This window comes from Filicampus tigris, chromosome 14 (assembly GCF_054856515.1).
Source record: "Filicampus tigris isolate MCC_2025a chromosome 14, RoL_Ftig_1.0, whole genome shotgun sequence".
NCBI classification, from domain to species: Eukaryota; Metazoa; Chordata; class Actinopteri; order Syngnathiformes; family Syngnathidae; genus Filicampus; species Filicampus tigris.
Window position 1 is genome coordinate 23,970,275 of NC_141230.1, and position 17,289 is coordinate 23,987,563.

At 46.4% G+C, this 17,289-nt stretch overlaps 1 protein-coding gene across 1 annotated transcript in view; it reads left to right on the forward strand.

Moving 5' to 3' along the window:
• Nucleotides 1-421: 421 nt before the first annotated feature.
• LOC147136956 (titin-like) overlaps nucleotides 422-17,289 on the forward strand; it is a gene marked incomplete at its 5' end in the record, with an annotated part of 64,480 nt that continues 47,612 nt past the window's right edge. Inside the window, 21 exons of the mRNA XM_086052163.1 lie at nucleotides 422-644; nucleotides 737-1,021; nucleotides 2,003-2,302; nucleotides 4,558-4,860; nucleotides 5,444-5,719; nucleotides 6,569-6,868; nucleotides 7,287-7,589; nucleotides 8,723-9,022; nucleotides 9,653-9,940; nucleotides 10,136-10,438; nucleotides 10,549-10,851; nucleotides 11,458-11,763; nucleotides 12,025-12,312; nucleotides 12,821-13,111; nucleotides 13,605-13,889; nucleotides 14,651-15,238; nucleotides 15,318-15,422; nucleotides 15,497-15,694; nucleotides 15,897-16,193; nucleotides 16,277-16,864; nucleotides 16,974-17,276. Coding sequence (XP_085908289.1) covers nucleotides 422-644; nucleotides 737-1,021; nucleotides 2,003-2,302; nucleotides 4,558-4,860; nucleotides 5,444-5,719; nucleotides 6,569-6,868; nucleotides 7,287-7,589; nucleotides 8,723-9,022; nucleotides 9,653-9,940; nucleotides 10,136-10,438; nucleotides 10,549-10,851; nucleotides 11,458-11,763; nucleotides 12,025-12,312; nucleotides 12,821-13,111; nucleotides 13,605-13,889; nucleotides 14,651-15,238; nucleotides 15,318-15,422; nucleotides 15,497-15,694; nucleotides 15,897-16,193; nucleotides 16,277-16,864; nucleotides 16,974-17,276 — 6,433 coding nt within the window. The remainder of the gene's footprint in view (nucleotides 645-736; nucleotides 1,022-2,002; nucleotides 2,303-4,557; nucleotides 4,861-5,443; nucleotides 5,720-6,568; nucleotides 6,869-7,286; nucleotides 7,590-8,722; nucleotides 9,023-9,652; nucleotides 9,941-10,135; nucleotides 10,439-10,548; nucleotides 10,852-11,457; nucleotides 11,764-12,024; nucleotides 12,313-12,820; nucleotides 13,112-13,604; nucleotides 13,890-14,650; nucleotides 15,239-15,317; nucleotides 15,423-15,496; nucleotides 15,695-15,896; nucleotides 16,194-16,276; nucleotides 16,865-16,973; nucleotides 17,277-17,289) is intronic.

Below are 17,289 nucleotides of genomic sequence, written 5' to 3' on the forward strand. Positions count from 1 at the left end.
TGAGAATGAGGTCGGTCTGGGAGATCCCAGCAAACCCTGCAGACCCGTCACGGCTAAAGATCCCATTGGTAAGTTTACCTTGACCGGACTGAACCCTGTCCGTGTACACTCCAGAAGAGTCTTTCTTCAACGTCTAACACAAAGTACCACCTGAGAAAGTACTTGGCTCTGAAGCAGCATCATCACATCCAACATTCGAATTCAGCAGCATACTATGCCCAAATGTTCATAAAAAAAAAAAAACAGGCAGAGGTCTTATTTTTTTGCTCATTGCTCTACACTGGACCCTTTATTCATCTTGTTTTGTCCGTCTACAGAACCTCCTGGGCCACCTGCAGGCCTGAAGGTGGCCGACAGCACCAAGACCTCAATCACACTTTCCTGGTCTAAACCCGTGTACGACGGGGGGGCACCAATCATCGGCTACAGTCTGGACATGAGATTGAAGGGTGAGGCAGACCCTGAAAAGCCTAGCGAAGGCTGGAAGAGGATCGACACCAACGGGCCCCTGGTCCTTAAAGAGTTCACCATCGGACAGCTGGATGAGAAACAGGAGTACGAGTTCAAGGTCTCTGCCCAAAACCAGGTGGGCTGGGGACGTCATGCCTACTTAAAGGAGGCTGTCTTCCCCAAGGAGATCCTGGGTAAGAAACTTGACTTGGTTGCAAATCATTTTTGTGAGCACGTCAACAACATGAAGTGGTCGAACCTTAGATGTGTTTTTCCACGGCAACAGAGGCTCCTGAGATTGACCTTGATGCAAGTTTGAGGAAAGGTCTTTCGGTGCGGGCTGGCTGTCCAATCCGACTTTTTGCTATTATCAGAGGACGCCCCGCCCCGAAGGTTACATGGAAGCGCGTGGGAGTGGACAACGTGGTTCGCAGAGGTCACGTGGACCAAGTGGATACCATGTCCTTCCTGGTCATTCCTGAAAGCACCAGAGAAGATTCTGGAAAATACTCACTGACTCTGTCCAACTCAGCCGGAGAGAAGGCCGTGTTTGTTCGTGTCAAAGTCCTCGGTGAGAAATGGTCACAACTTTTTACGAGACCTTGCAAATTCCGTACAGTCAAACCTTGGTTCCCGAACTCAATTCGTTTGGGGACTCTGTTCATCAACTGAAGCAAGGTTTGCCTTAGCAATGAGCGGAAATGGAAGGATTTCGCTCCAGCCCTGGAATGAAGTTGTTTTCAATAGACGACCACAGTTTGGCACCCGCAGATTTCAACTTTTTTTTTCAGTATTTTCTTGTTTGTAATGTATCTTGTATTGTCTCTTTTTTTGTTGTTGGTTTAGATTTTTTTTTTGAGGGGGGGCAAATCCCACATATATATATTTTTTTTTTTTGGTGGAAAATGCCTAATCTTGGTAAAAACTATCTAAATACATGTTCAGGGTGATTTTTTTTTTTCCCAGAATAAACATAATTTGGGTCAATTATTCGCAGATTTGTGGGCCTGCTCAGTCCCTACTCCTGCAAATGGCGGGGATACAATGAACATAATGCAGCCTAAAATCTTAGAAGTTGTAAGTTAGAAAATAAAAAAAGCACTTCTATCTGGCGGCACGTTGGTTGACTGGTGAGCACGTCCGCCTCATAGTGCAGAGGTTGTGGGTTCGAATCCAGCCCCGGCCTTCCTGTGTGGAGTTTGCATGTTCTCCCTGTGCCTGCGTGAGTTTTCTCCAGGTACTCCGGTTTCCTCCCACATTCCAAAAACATGCATGGTAGGTTAATTGAACACTCTAAATTGTATATGGCCAAAACGTATAAAAATGTGTATGGCCAAAACAAAAACAATCACAGAATAAAAGTTGTTACAGCTCCAAATTAAAGTTTTGGGGAAAAATAATGTTATACGATCTACAATAAATAGTGAGTAAACCAAAGCAGTATTTTGAGTGAAGCGGGTGGCTGGTGAAGTAGGCGCATTTAGGCTGAAAAGAGTACAGTATTTGGAAGACGATGAGCTGATTTGCAAATGTGGAATTTGTCCTCCGTTAGACACTCCCGGTCCCGTCGGAGGTCTAGAGGCAACTGACGTCACCAAAACCACAGCGCAGCTGTCCTGGATGCCACCGGAGAATGACGGCGGAAGCCCCATCCTCAACTACATTGTGGAAAAACGAGAGGTGGACAGGAAGACCTGGGCCAAGTGCACAGAGGACCTGAAGAAGACCAGCTTCAAGGTGACCAACATGGCCCCTGGCATCGAGTACTACTTCCGCGTGATGGCGGTCAACAAGTATGGAATCGGAGTTCCTCAGGATTCACCCAAGTCTTACCTGGCTAAGGACCCCATCAGTGAGTGTTCACATCATCCAATTATCCTCTGCACTCATGTATCATACGCTCCACCGTTTTGCTGGTATGAATGCTCAAAAATGGACGCGTCATCCTTAGAGTAATTTGTATTTTGTTCAGTTTTCAAAGAAAAAAAGTAAAGCGCAAATTCTTTGCGCTTGCGCCAAACAAAACAAAAATTACATGCGTGCGCAACGCTTACATACAGTATTCGCCGCCGTAAGTGAAGTCAATCAATCAATCAATCACATTTTATTTATATAGCACTTTTCATACATAAAAATGCAACTCAAAGTCCTAGTAAGGGCTGCAACTAAAAGTTAATTTAAGTCGATTAATCTTTGAATCTGATTAAAAAGCATGTTTTCATTTCCATCCCTTTTTTCAAAAGTAGGCCATTTTTTTGATACGGCAGTGCAAGAAATGCACAGATGTCAATTAATAAAGGCTTGGTGCGTTCTGCAGGTCTTTTTCTGATTTTTGGGTAAAATCCGATTTTTTGTTGTTGTTGTTGTTGAGTAAGTAAGTTTTCACATTAAATGCGACCTCAATCTGTCTGGTGTGTGGACCAAATGCGTCCCCAAAGTGACCCGCAAAAAATGAGATGACGTTACTCACATCGTGAAGCTAGCTGGAGTTAGCATACAGATTCCCATGTGCCTGTTTCTGATGGAACACCACACGCATGACCTGTTGTGGTACGCTAACATATTGTAGTGTCTACTAGCTATTATGGAGGAATTAGTCAGCAAACCTATGTTTATCAAAAACCAGAACACAGTTGTTGTGGTCCCGCGGTTGACATCAAACAGCAAGAGAGCCTCTCTTGCTGATTGTGAGTCCCTCACGGTTAGAGAGCACGGACCGAGTGTTGCGTTTATGAACTCAGAAATTACACCACTCTAAGTTAACACAACATGACCTATTTTCCACAAACCCCTAATGGCAACACCTAACAAGAAAATACATAACATACATAGGTCGTCAGAATATACACATTTAGATTACTAAAAAAATTATGTTCCTCCTACTTCCTACTAAGTTTTTTTTCCATTCCAGGCGCATACCACATTTTGAATGTGTAGATCACGTTATGCATATTATAGAAGCAAAACAGAACATTTTGGATTAAGGTTAAATGAAAACAAAATTAAAAACCAATACAAGTGTTTTTTTTAGTTTAGTTTAGGTTCATTTAGCACAGCGCTTTTCCCTAAGTTTACTCACGATTTCACTCTCTTCTACATTAAAAAATGGCTTGGTGCCCAAGAAAAGTGAAATTTGTTTACAAGTATTTCTTTTTGTATTTATAGGTAGTTTTATATTAGTGCAACTCAGCATAGTGTAAAGTATTTGGTTCCACTAAACACTTACAGCTAAAAACAAATTCAGGCCACAGTTTCAATTACTCCATCATTTATAAACATGTCAGGAATGTTGGTACAAGCTGCTAAGTTGAATGCTATACAAATACAAATAATAGTTTGCAGCCCTACTTGACACGCTTGCACCAAACAGCATTGCGTATTGCGTTTGCGGATGGCTGCAGCACCACACTAGCGCACAGAGACATGCATGGTAGCGATTAAAAAAAAACAAAAAAAAATAGAAAATCATGAACTGAAAATCGAATCGAATCGGGGCTTGAGTGACTCGTTACATCCCTACTAAACGTACAGTAATAGTTTATTTTTAACATAACCAGACAAGTGTAATTACCTCTTAGGCATCCAGTGAGTACAAACATCCAATGAAAACTCGTTGTTTATCCCGATGTACAAAAAGCTCAAAATATTCGATGAAGAAGCTTCACTCCAAGGTTATGCTCATACATTTTCTCACTTCTCTCGCAAGTAAGTAGTTGGAACAAGTCCCGCCCCTCAATCTCAAAGGTACTCACATTGGCTAAATTGTACATTGCGGCCAATGACAATACACAATTAGGATGAATGACAGTTTGTATACGTTAGGCTGCTAACGTCACGTTATCGTTGACAATAAAAATTACTGAACAAATATGAACTCACATGAGCTTTAACTTGTAACTTGAATAACACTGTACTTATAGTAAATGATCCTAAACTAAAAGTATTTATTTCTAATAACTAATATTTTTGTTATTTATGTATCAGCTTTTTTGAATGCTTTGGCTCAATATCCACTGGGCTACACGAGTAATGATGGTACTTAATACAGCGTGTGAGTACTTTCCATCCATTGCTGGTTGTGCGTCTAAGATCTGCTGCGGTTTTCAGGTGAGCCAGATCCACCCAAGAAGATGGACGTTTTGGAGATGACCAGGAACAGCGCCACACTGGCCTGGCTGAAGCCGCTCCGAGACGGAGGAGCCAAGATCAACGGCTATGTGGTGGACTACCAGGAGGAGGGGGCGCCGCAGGACAAATGGACACCGTACTCGGTGGTCAAAGACTTAACTATCGTGGTCGTGGGCCTGAAGGAAGGCAAGAAGTACAAGTTCAGGGTGGCGGCTAGAAACTCTGTCGGTGTAAGTCTTGCTCGGGAGGCTGAGGGAGTCTTTGAGGCCAAGGAGCAGCTCAGTGAGTACACCGGCGCCGAGGTCTAGGGCAGGCGTGTCCAAATGTTTTCTTCCGAGGGCCAAAAACAAAGAAATTCAAAGGCTCAAGCGCTACGTTGACACTCTTGTCCATCCGACGGTATCTCTGAGGCTGATCGCCGCCCACTTTGGCCCTCGAGGCTGCGTACTCCCGCAACTGGTCGCCGGCCAATCGATGGCACACATTGACAAGCAAGCGTTCACACCTACGCACGATTTAGCGTATTTAAAGAAGCCAACAAGCATCCTCCTCTTTTCTGATTCTTGTTCTTCTGCTTGTTCTTCCTGTCTTCATCATCTTCATCTGCTTCTAGTTCTTCTGCTTTTTCCTCTTTCTTCTTCTTCTGTCTGCTTTTCCCTACCTTCTTTTACCTTGAACCCAGCGAGTAGAGAAAGTAACTAGTGCAGTAGGCAGGCAAAGCACACGGCTTGTGTCAACGGGTAATTTTAGCGCGTCGCTGAAAGCCGGACTGCAGGTTGTCGTCTGGACACGCCTGCTCTACGAAGCATCCCAAGCGTAAAGGACGTGACGTTGTGCTAACCGGTGCCGATTGTCGTTCCCTCAGTGGCTCCCAAGATCATCATGCCCGACACGGTGACAGTCCGAGCGGGACGCAAAATGGTAATCGAGGCCTTGGTGGCGGGTAAGCCGGCTCCCTTCTGCAAGTGGAAGCAGGGCAACGAGGACGTCCTGGCGTCCGATCGCCTCTCAGTGGTCAAGACGCTCAGCAGCTGCACACTGATCATCAAGAACGTCAGCCGCTCGGACAGCGGCTACTACAGCCTGTCGGCGGAGAACAGCACGGCCAAGATCAATCAGATCCTCAAAGTCGTCGTCATGGGTCAGTACAAAACGTAGATCGGACTTGAACAACTCAGAGGTTACAGTGAGACCTTCTAGACTGACTTTTAGCCCCCTATGATGTTCATGTAAATAGGGTGCAGCAGCGGTTCTAGTTAGAACAGTGACACACCCCCCCCACACACACACAAAAAAGGAAAAATGACAATTGCAAGGCTTTCTGGGTAATTTGGGGCTTCTGAATCCAAAAAAAGACATCCTTTTCTTTGAATTGTCTCCAGTTTTTGAGATCTGTATTCTGGACGATTAATTGATTGATAAGTAATGCACTTTGACAATTTACAAAATGTACTCTTGAGGTTACTAAAAGTAGTATTTGTGCTTTGGTATCACCGTTTTTTGCTGATGTTGGCTAACTTCCTGAACTTTTGCTTGCTCACATGAAACATGATTTGCACATCGAAAGCTCTCTGTGCTGACGATTGCCGTCTTTCAGGCTATGGCATCAAAAATGAAAGCATACTGTATGGACATGCTTAAAAAGACAGAGACTCAAAGTTGGAGCACAAAGTGAATACCAACATCTTAACTTGCAGATTCTTAGCACTTCTTTTCAACAAAAATACGGACTGTTTCAAAAACTAGAGCCAATTTGGACAAAAACAATAATAGTTTTTTTTTTAATTCGGTGTCATGAAAATATCCTAAAACCGGTGAAACTTTCTTGACACCAAATAGTCTGCTCAGCAGGTTAGGGTTCAAAATAATCAAGCTGCTTATTTTAGCCACAATCTTGCAGGCCAAGTCTGCAAACCACAGCCTCTACTTTGAAATGTAGCGTGTTGCTGATTTTTTTTTTTTTTTTGTCCTGTCTTGTGCCGCCGCGCAGACATTCCTGGACCCCCCGAAGCTCCGCTGGAGATCACAGACCAGGACATCGATGCCTGCACGCTGCTGTGGAACCCTCCTCAGGAGGACGGCGGCAGCAACATCACCAACTACATCGTGGAGAAGTGTGACGTGAGCCAGGGCGACTGGCTCACCGTGTCTTCTTCCTGCACCAAAACCAGCTTCCGGATGACCAAACTCATCACCGGCAGCGAGTACACCTTCCGGGTCCGGGCCGAGAACAGGTTCGGCATCTCGGAGCCCACCTACTCCGAGAAAATGATTGCCAGATATCCGTTTGGTGAGTCGTCGCCGCCGCCATCCGTCATTTCAAAACATTCTTGTACTCGCCAAAGATCATTGAGGGAAAGCCTTCGTCTGGAACGATGTTGAGAACAATAGCAGAGCAGACATGATCAAAACCATTTTTATGCAAAAGCAAACTAATTCCATCCATCCATCCATTATCTGTTCTGCTTAATCCTCACGAGGGTCGTGGGCGTGCTGGAGCCTATCCCAGCTGTCTAACCCTAACCCAGGTTTCAACCAGATGTATTGACTTGACCCAGGTGTGGCTGTCTCACAGTCTACAATTGTTGAAGAAATGAGTAAAGACTATTAACAAAAATAAATGTTTCCATTCAATGTCGTGCGTGTATCTGTAGGCTTCAAGTTTGAAATACATGTGTCAAAAGTGTCTGACTTCCGTTTGTCTCCAGATCCTCCCAGTGAGCCCAGGAACCTTCGGGTGAACAAGATCAACAAGGACTTTGTGGTCCTGTCCTGGGAGCGTCCTAGCAGCGACGGCGGAAGCCCCATTACGGGATACTGTATCGAGAAGAAAGAGAGGAACAGTCTGCTGTGGGTCAGGGCCAACGAGTCTGTGGTCAAATCCACCCAGTACACCTGCACCGGCCTCATCGAGGGCCTGGAGTACACCTTCAGGGTGTCTGCCATCAACCTTGCCGGACAAGGAAAACCTTGCAAGCAGACCGAATTCGTCACGGCCAGGACGGCTGTCGGTACGAAAGGCTTCCGAGCCGATACAGTGGGACCTTGACTTATCTCGCTTTATGTTATACCAAAATTGGATTGGCGAGCGAGCTTCAGATTCGTTGCCACTTTAGTCAACTGGAAAAGAATTTGCAGCAATACCTGTAATTTCTCATGTATAACACCCATATTTTTCCTGGAAATTTCAGTACAAACCAATTGTGCATATTATACTTGGGTAGATGGAAAATGAATAAATTGGGTCACATTGTCTGGACCAGAGGTCCAAGACCTTAGATACTCAAAAAGACGTTTCTGCCACCAAAGCAAAACCCACCGGGACTGCAAAACCTGATAGGCATCTGCGGTGATGATAATACGGCATATATGAGTCCTCTTTGTTTTCATGAAATGAAAGCCAAACTTAAGTTATCCACCTGCATGCCATCTTCTTCTGTTTCATCGTAGGTGCAGTTAGCTGTCAACTTGTAGGTCACTTTACAGTCTAACTGCTTCTATACAGGCAATTACAATATTTACATCCATCCACACATTATTTACAGTACATTACCCGGTTAATGTGATTTTTAAAAAATTAATAATTCTCACCGTTGGACAACACTCGCCTGCGGTCCCTATGCTTAGTAAACATCGTCACATATCCGACACTGTCTGTTCATGGTTTTTATCAATCACGTGTGATCACGCAAAGAATGGAGCCCATGAATTCCCCCCCCAAAAATTAAAAAACCCTGCACAGATAATACTTTGATTTTTGGGCATGGATGGCAGCGATTTTGGGGTGTGTATAATCTGCTGGTAGAATGAAACTCCAGCTGCGAGGGTGCAATTTTGAGGGTACGTATTATACGTGAGAAATTAGAGTAAGGTCCTGTAATGCCGATGCAATTTAGGCCATTTATGGACAGCACCCATAAATGCGACCAAGCGTCAAATGCTGGCAAAGAGCTGCTGTAGGCCGCAACTCACGCAGTCCAACTCCCATCTCCTGATGTCGTTCACATGCCACGACCCTAAAGGCACGTATTCAACACACACATAGTACCGTACGTACAGCAATTACACCAAGTCAAGGTACCTCTGTACTGTATTGTGAAACCAGACCCTCTTGGAGAGCTGAAACCAAATTCCTTCCTGCCAGACCCTCCAGGTAAACCCGAGCCCATGGATGTGACCAGGAGCTCCGTGTCGCTGGTGTGGAGCCGACCCAAGCACGATGGCGGCAGCAAGCTGATTGGCTACTTTGTGGAGTACTGCAAGCTCCCCGAGGAGAAGTGGAGCCGCTGCAACAGCAACTGCATGAGCGTCCAATCCGAGAACTACGTGGTGAGCGGTCTGGAAGAGGGCCAACGCTACGTCTTTCGAGTCATCGCCAAGACGGCCGTCAACGTCAGCCTGCCCTCGGAGCTGTCTGATCCCATCGCCGTCATTGCAGAGAACGGTAGGACTCCACTCAACTCTAGTGAGTTGACTTTAAGGACAACCACAGCTGCAACAATGTGCTGGACAGAAATACAACTCCAACATAAGACAAGTTCAAATAACAATGGAGACATGATAATGTTTTTACAGTAAAATGAATGAAATAACAATAAGTAGAAGGCAGCAAAGGCAGAAACTCGAGCTGAGTTAAAAGAGTTTTAAAAAGGGATAGGAAGATAGCGCTTGTTGTTTCATAGTTTGAGAGCAGCAGCAGCAGCAGCAGCAGAAAGAGGTCCATGGCCTCTTAGCGTCCGCTTCGACTTTGGAAGCTCCTGGAGCAGCTGCTCAGCCTACCTAAAGCCCCAGGATGCCGCAGGTCAAGGTGAGGTGAGACCATTTAGAGCAGTGATTGGCCCACAGAAAGGGTGAAGGGGAGTGATGTCAAGGGTTAGACTCTGGAGTCAAGCAGGAGTAGATTGTCTGCTTTCTCCAGAAAAAAAGGGTTGTCTAGCTTCTTTAGTAATCAGTGGATGAACGTGGGTTGGTTTCACCAAAAACATCAGTTTGAGACCAGAAAGCGATAATAAAGTTAATCCTGAGCCTGGCGTAAGGAGACAAATGACCGCCGCGGTCTTCTTCTTCTGCGCAGTTCCTCCACGTGTGGAGCTGGGGGTAAACATGAAGAACCTGATTGTGGTGAAAGCCGGGGCAAATGTCTTCCTGGATGCGGAAGTGTTTGGGAAGCCTCTGCCCAAGGTGAGCTGGAAGAGAGACGGTGTTCCTCTCCATCTGGCAGAGGGAATGAAGATGACCCAGAAGAAACACGTCCATCTTTTGGAGCTCTACTCCGTCACCAGGAAGGAATCCGGTGACTACACTATTCTCGCCGAGAACGTCAATGGCAGCAAGTATGCCACAATTAAAGTCAAAGTGCTCGGTAAGTTAACTGCGTACGACTGTAAGACAATGAGTATGATCTTGCCATTTCAGCGAGCGACTGATCGTAATTTGACATAGACAATTATTTCGACGATATTCAAAATTGCTCTGTAACATATTCTGCGCGAATGGAAAACGAACAGTAGGAACACTGCCAAAGTCTTTCAACTGACTCCTCGGTTGTTCCTCGCAGACAAACCAGGTCCTCCAGCTTCAGTGAAAACGACCAAAGTGTTCGCAGACCGTGTCAAGCTGCGGTGGGAACCCCCGCTGGCTGACGGCGGTTCTGAAATCACCAGCTACATCATCGAGAAGCGCGAAACCAGCAGGGCCAACTGGGCACTGGTCACCGCCAACATTCACGGACACATCACTGACTGCTCGGTAGAAAAACTCATAGAGGGCCATGAGTACCAGTTCCGAGTCAGTGCTGAGAACCAGTACGGTGTGGGAGACGCCATCATGACCGACCCGGTCACGGTCAAGAACCCCTACGGTGAGCACACGCTTCCAGACCTCCATCCATTTTCTACACTGTTTATAGACGGCTATAAGTATCTCCATCAGGGCCAACTGGTTCTAACGTGATCGGTTTGGTTCCCTCAGATGTTCCCGGCCCTTGCGATCCACCCGTCATCACCAACATCACCAAAGACTCTATGACGGTCAGTTGGAAGGCACCAGCCAATGACGGTCGAGCCACCATCCTGGGCTACATGGTAGAGAAGCGCGAAGCCACCGAGTTGACCTGGGCCAAAGTCAACCGTCGGCCGGTGATTGACAGAACCATCAAGGCGGGTCAGCTAACTGAGGGCTCTGAGTACGAGTTCAGGGTCATTGCCATGAACAAAGCCGGACTGGGAAAACCAAGCGACGCGTCCAGTGCGGCTCTGGCCGTTGATCCCCTCTGTGAGTAACTTTTTAGAACTGAGAACCTGCAATTGGTTGTCATTCAAATGAAAAGATACAGTACTTTACAAAAGTGAGGACACCCCTGAGTTTTGTGGAGGCATGATTTTATCTTTTAATGGGACAACACTGAAGCGATGACACTTTGTTGCCATGTAAACGTGTCAGTCTGCAGCTTTGATGTCAGTGCATTTAATGTCCCCTCAAAATAAGTCAACAAACAGACAATGTCTGAACCACTTGCAACAAAAGGAACTGGAAATATCCAAATTAGGCCCATTTACCCCATTTCCTTCCTCACTGTCATGTGGTTGGTTAGCGTTAGAAGTTCTCAGGTGTGACTGGGTAGCAGGTGTGTCATATTCGGCATTGTGGCCCCCAGACTCTCCTGGAGGAGTGGAAGGGGATTTCAGCGTCAACCTCCGGGACCAAGAGCAGAACATAATGGTGGCCACACAAAACATTGACATTGTTGGCCCTATTAGGGCACTGTCAATTGGGGGTGTACTCACTTTTTGTGAAGGGTGTGTTCAGTTTTGTGAGTTACTATACAGGTATATTATCAAGTGTCTGCCGGTGTCGTTAGTCAATGTCTGCATTTGACAGATCCCCCCGGCCCACCCGCCTTCCCCAAGGTGGTGGATTCCACCAGGAGCTCCATCAGCCTGAGCTGGACCAAGCCAGCGTACGACGGCGGTTGTGAGATCATCGGCTACCTGGTGGAGTGCAAACTCGCCACTGCGGAAAACTGGACCAGATGCAACGTCCCCAAGAAGCTCCAGGTCACCAAGTTCTTGGTGACGGGCCTGATGGAAGGCACAGAGTACCAGTTCCGAGTATTTGCTGTCAACAAGATTGGCTACAGCGAGCCGAGTGTAGTCCCCGGGAACCACATGGCCAAGGACATTCTAAGTACGTCCCTCTTTTGGATTGATTTACAGTAAACCCCGTTTATTGTTGTGGATACCTTCCAGACTCCCCTGCCCTTTGTGAGGTGGAAATCCATGATCTTGACATGCATGTACAAAGCCTATTTAGAAATAGTTTTACCTCTCCCATACACTTCCAACACATTTTAACATTGCAAATCACTTTTGAAAGTATTCCGGGGATTGCAGAACAATTAACAGAGAGCTGAAATCTAAACTACTGAACATAATTCACTCTCCACAGTTCCTCCGGAAGCCGAACTGGATGCCGACCTAAGGAAAGCATTGGTTCTCCGTGCTGGTGTCACCATGAGGCTCTACGTCCCCCTTAGAGGGCGCCCGGCACCCAAAGTGACATGGACCAAGATGGACGGAAACCTGAAGGAGAGAACCGGCGTCCTGATCAAGACTTCAGAGTGGGACACCCTGCTCATGGTTGAAGACATCAACAGATACGACGCTGGCAAATATATCCTGACACTGGAGAACAGCAGCGGGTCCAAGAGTTACACCATTGTGGTTAAGGTCCTCGGTGAGAAAGCAAACGTCTTTGTGCCCTTAAGCAAATGTCTTATGAGACCAGAGAACTAATCCATTTCGTTCCGGTGTTCGCAAACATTTTGAGTACTGGGACTGCTTATCGGAGCGTCATTGCTCCAATTCTAATGCTTATAGTATAGTTTACTAAGGTTGACCCATGAAAACTGGTTTCACTTGTTTGATGGTTTTCAACAAAAAAGGAGAGTGCAGTTGACTTGATTTCACTTTTGCGTACAATGACCTGGATGATTGAAAATCCAAACGGACCTCACTAAACAAAACTAAATTGAACTACCACATGCAGCCTTAAAGGCCACAAGAATTCAAAAGTAACCTTTTTTTTTAGGGGAAAAGGGCAGTAGTGTTACAATAACAAATTAATTTTCAAAGAAAAAAAAGTTGCAATCCCTAACCCTAGTTTAAAACCTACTGGTGTAGTTAAATTAAGTTTGTGTGGTATACTGCCTCTGATTCCGTTACCCTACCCCTCTTCACTGTAGATACTCCTGGACCACCTCAGAACCTCACTGTCAAGGAGACCTCCCTAAACCACGCTTGCATCACCTGGGACGCCCCATTGATCGATGGCGGCAGTCCAGTCAAGAGCTACATCGTGGAGAAGCGTCTGGCTGAGAGGAAGGCCTGGACTTGTGTATCAACTGAATGTCACAAGATCTCGTACCGGATTCCCAACCTGGAGCCGGGACAGGCCTACTGCTTCAGAGTTCTGGCTGAGAACGCTTACGGGATTGGAGAAGGCTGTGAGACCGCCGGCAGCGTGCGAGCTTCAGGTATGCGGATGCCCCGATTATTCTGTGTGTCGTGGATATAAAGACTATTGAGTAAAAAAAGAATAAGTAAAGATTTAAATCCTTGAATCCAATCTGCAGTTTCTTACCGTGGAGGCCGTGGCTCATAGAGCAGGTTTTTCAGTAACCAGAGGGTTGGCTGTTCGAATGCCACTCAGTCTGAATCATGTGTCGTTGTGTCCTTGGGCAAGACACTTCGCCCACTTTTCCACCAGTGCCACTCACACTGGCGTACGGCTGGCTGGGTGTGAATTTTTTGTAGTGGTTGGAGGGGCCGTAGGCGCACACAGTGTGAATGTGTGAGCGCATGAATAATGTATCCATTGTAATGCCTCTTTGAGTATCCAGCGCTATATAAATCCGATGCATTATTATTATCATTAGTAGTAGTAGTAGTAGTAGTAGTAGTAGTAATAGTAGTAGTAGTATTACAACAGTCATTCTCATTTTGATGCCATCCTTGATGCACCTCCAGAGCAACCTGGTCCAGTGATGGACTTGAAAGCCAAGAAGACCACCAAAGATTCCATCACTCTGACCTGGAAAAAGCCTGTCACTGATGGCGGCAGCCACATCAGTGCCTATATCGTGGACCAAAGCGAAGGCGACAAGTGGAAGCAGATTTCTAAGGGCAAGAGCACCTCACTGACGGTTGGGGAGCTCACAGAGGGCAAGGAATATTTGTTCCGAGTCAAGGCACTCAATGAGTCCGGAGAGGGGCCGCCCTCTGAGATCGCAGCTGTTGCCAAGGACCAGTTTGGTAAGAACCCATGACTGCACCCTGTTTCATGATGTGACAGTAAACCGCCATTTATCGCAGGGGACATGTTCCAGACCCACCCATAGTAGGTGAAAATCTGCGATATAGAAAGACTTCAAAATATTTTTTTTCAAAAGGTTTTACACTTCCCACAACCATTTAAACATACTTTGTAAAGCGTTGGAAGTGCTGTTCTTGATCTGTCGCTCGGACAGTTCTCCAAATAAGATCCAAAGTGAGCTTGCTAAACAAAAGCTATCTTAGCATGATGCTAACATATAATGTGAAAGGTCTTCAATGGCCTCCCTTGGTCCTTTGAAAGAACATAACACTGAACACCGGTAACAGAAATTAGCATTGGTGAAAAACTGCTTCTTCAACAGCTGCAGAGCAACAACACATACGAACAGCATACATTTTATTTCCCTCACGTAACGTAACAATCTATCCGTCCGTCTGTCTATACAACAATGCTCACAGAATATATTATCTCTACTTTGTGGAGAAAAAAACAGAACATGTGGTAGTGGACACCACTCATCTTGTTGCCCGTAATTACATGGCATCTTTTCCAGAGCGAGAGCTCATGGTGCTCAGCATTTTCTAGCTCAACGTGGTACTACACTGAAGGAGCGCAACTCTTAATTCGGATTTACCTAAAACACATAAAACATTTTTTTAAGTCCTCGCTATCCAGTATCTGGGGAACACTGTATCTATTGCATCAGTTTCCTCAAAATGCCAAAACCTTTGCGTTCCAGTGCTACCTGACTGCAACCTGAGCTCTCTGCATGACGGTTGCTACGTGGTGAAGGAGGGGACTACCGTCCGCATCAACATCCCCATCAGTGGTGTGCCATATCCCACTGCCATGTGGAAGAAGGGCGACGTAGCGATCGGTGACACCGGGCGTATGTGTGTCGAGGCATCCCAAGGTGTTACCACTCTCCTGATCAGAGACTGCCAGAGAGGAGACGCGGAAGTCTACACCATCAACATCAGGAACAGCTTGGGCTCTAAGGACTGTAAGTTGCAGCTGAAGGTTGTGGGTAAACCGGGCATCTGCACCGGACCCATCAAGTTTGATGAGATCACAGCCGATGGCATCACCCTGGAATGGGGGCCGCCCAAAGATGACGGAGGTGCAGAGGTGTCCAATTACATTGTCGAGAAAAGGAGGACAACAGACAACAAGTGGGCCACAGTGGCTTCAGCAATCCAAAAAACAACCATGAGAGTCATACGTCTCCACGACGGAGTGGAGTACATTTTCAGAGTGTTCGCTGAGAACAAGTACGGAATTGGAGAGCACCTGAGGTCAGACTCGGTCATCGCACAGCATCCTTTCAGTGAGTATCCAAGACAGAAACAAAATAATCTTATGTGGTTCTTTTCGCTGAAAAGTATTTCTTCGGTTACCACCCCCAGATGTCCCAGAGGCGCCAGCACCTCCAGAGATAATGAGCATCCGCCACGAGTCAGCCATCCTAACCTGGGCTGATCCCAAAGACACGGGTGGCTCCCCAATTACAGGTAACTGAGTGCATCACGGCCTCGGTGTAAAGCTGAAATCTGCAACATAAAGCTTACTGTGTGATTGTGTGCAGGCTATCATGTGGAGTTTAAGGAGAGGAACAGTCTGATGTGGAAACGAGCCAGCAAGACCCCTCTCAGATTGAAGGAGTGCCGGGTCACGGGACTGATCGAGGGACTGGAGTACGAATTCAGGGTGATGGCCATGAACATGGCCGGCCTCGGGAAGGCCAGCAGAGCTACTGAGGCTCTTGTTGCACTGGATCCCATTGGTGAGTTTCTGAGATCATTCAGTCAATCAAACTTTATTTATATTGTATTTTACAGACCGGGACATAAAATGCAACTCAAAGTGCTTTACATGACTTAAAAATAACTCCACCCCAACATCATGTTAAAAATAAAACGAACAGCAACTCCTTTTTCGCGTACGCGTATGCAAAAGACTACAGTGAGGTCTTTGTCTTCCGTTAGATCCTCCTGGCAAGCCTGTCATCATCAATGTCACCAGGACATCAGTCACTCTTATTTGGACTCCACCCAAATATGACGGCGGCTACAAACTGACTGGATACATGGTAGAGAATCTAGAGGCTGGTGGTAAGGCCTGGATGAAGGCGAACCACGTCAACATTCAAGGATGCGCCTTCACCGTCACTGACCTAATAGAAGGAGCTCAGTATAAATTCCAAGTCAGGGCCAAGAACTCTGCCGGTGCTATTAGTCTTCCCTCAGAAACGACTGATCTGCTAACTTGCAAGGATGAGTATGGTAAGCTGATTTTGATTGAATTTACCATTTGTTTTGAATGTTCTAGCTTGCAATGTAACATTTTGCATCACTTGATTTCTCAGAACCCCCAAGCATTACCATTGACCCAGACATGAAGGATGGTCTATCAGTCCGGGCAGGAGATACAATCGTGATATCCGCATCCAAGATTGTCGGCAAACCTCCACCTACCACTGTCTGGTCAAAGGCCGGCCGTGAGCTCAAGAACTCTGACATTGTAACCATCACCAGCACTCCAACCTCCTCCACTGTGGCCATCAAGTATGCCAGCAGGAAGAACACCGGAGAGTACACCATCACTGCCAGTAACCCGTTCGGCATCAAAGAAGAACACGTCAAAGTGAAGGTTCTGGATGTTCCTGGACCTCCGGGCCCCATTGAGGCCAGTAACATTTCCGCTGAAAAGTGCACCCTGACCTGGCTTCCACCAGAGGAGGACGGAGGCTGCTCTATTAAGTCTTACATCCTTGAGAAGCGAGAGACCAGTCGCCTGCAGTGGACCAAGCTGGCTGAAAATGTCATGGACTGCAGATGTGTCGCCAGCAAACTGATCAAAGGCAATGAGTACATCTTCAGGGTGTCTGCTGTCAACCAATATGGCACTGGAGACGCAAGCCTGTCTGGTCCAGTTAAAATGGTTGACAGTTATTGTAAGTTCAGTCAATATTACACATGTTTCAAGGTGCTAATCATAAACTTGCTGTTTGGGTACTGACACCTTTTCATCACTAACAATGACAATCATCTTTGCACCTGTAGGTCCACCAGGTCCACCATCAACCCCAGAAATTGATAATGTCAGCAGGAACTCTGTTACCATTTCGTGGAAGAGACCAGTGCAGGATGGTGGCAGTGACATCAGGGGGTACCTTGTAGAAAGGAAAGAGAAACGAGGAATGAGGTGGGTCAGGGCCTCTAAGAGAACGGTCCCGGACCTGCGCTTCAAGGTGCAAGGCTTAAGCGAAGGGGTCGAGTACGAATTCAGAGTGACTGCTGAAAACAAGGCTGGCTTCGGAGAACCCAGTGAGCCTTCGCGTCCGGCAATGACCAAGGACATCGTGTGTACGTAGTTCAA